General features: G+C 45.6%; 1 protein-coding gene across 1 annotated transcript; it reads left to right on the top strand.

Moving 5' to 3' along the window:
* Positions 1–4: 4 nt before the first annotated feature.
* Positions 5–550, top strand: LOC109131809 (the record flags this gene model as incomplete). The annotated part of the gene is made up of 1 exon (XM_019242987.1): positions 5–550. A coding segment is annotated over one exon (546 nt), but the record flags the coding sequence as incomplete, so codon positions are not given.
* Positions 551–555: the final 5 nt, after the last annotated feature.

The following is a 555-nucleotide window of genomic DNA, read 5'->3' as shown; positions in this document are numbered from 1 at the left end:
TGTTTCTTCACCATTTACCCATTATTTTCCCAGTGGATCCCTCCCAATGTCAGAAAAGCCAAGCAACCCTGGTATTGACGACATGGGGTCTACAGAAGTAAATGTCGACGAGTCTGACAATGATCTGTGGCACGAACAAGAAAGGAGAACTCATAGTTTTGGACTTGAAAATGGTGGTTATCGAATGCATCAGGCAGATGATAAACATCTGTCATCTTCTGCAGAACGCAGTTATGTACCCTCAAGTAGGAAAAACCGGCCGACAAGGGGAGATGATTTAGAAAATTCACACTCTCCAGTCAGAGGAAGCAGTCAAATTCAGAGTGAGGAGAGAACTGCAGGCTCTAGATCTGTGTCTGGTGCTAGTTCCGTCCGAAGCAGGACTTCATCTGAAAGCTCTTGGGATGGGTCAACTACAAGGGGGTCAAAGCCAGCTAAAGATAGACGGAACAGGAAAGTAGTGTCTGGGGCTGCATCTGCACTGTATGGAAAAGGAAAGAGTGTTCCTGAGCACTCAATCCAGATTGATGATGATAACAGAGAATGGATTCCTGT

This window comes from Camelina sativa, unplaced genomic scaffold, assembly GCF_000633955.1.
Source record: "Camelina sativa cultivar DH55 unplaced genomic scaffold, Cs unpScaffold05553, whole genome shotgun sequence".
NCBI lineage: Eukaryota > Viridiplantae > Streptophyta > Magnoliopsida > Brassicales > Brassicaceae > Camelina > Camelina sativa.
This window is presented reverse-complemented; position numbering and strand designations above follow the sequence as displayed.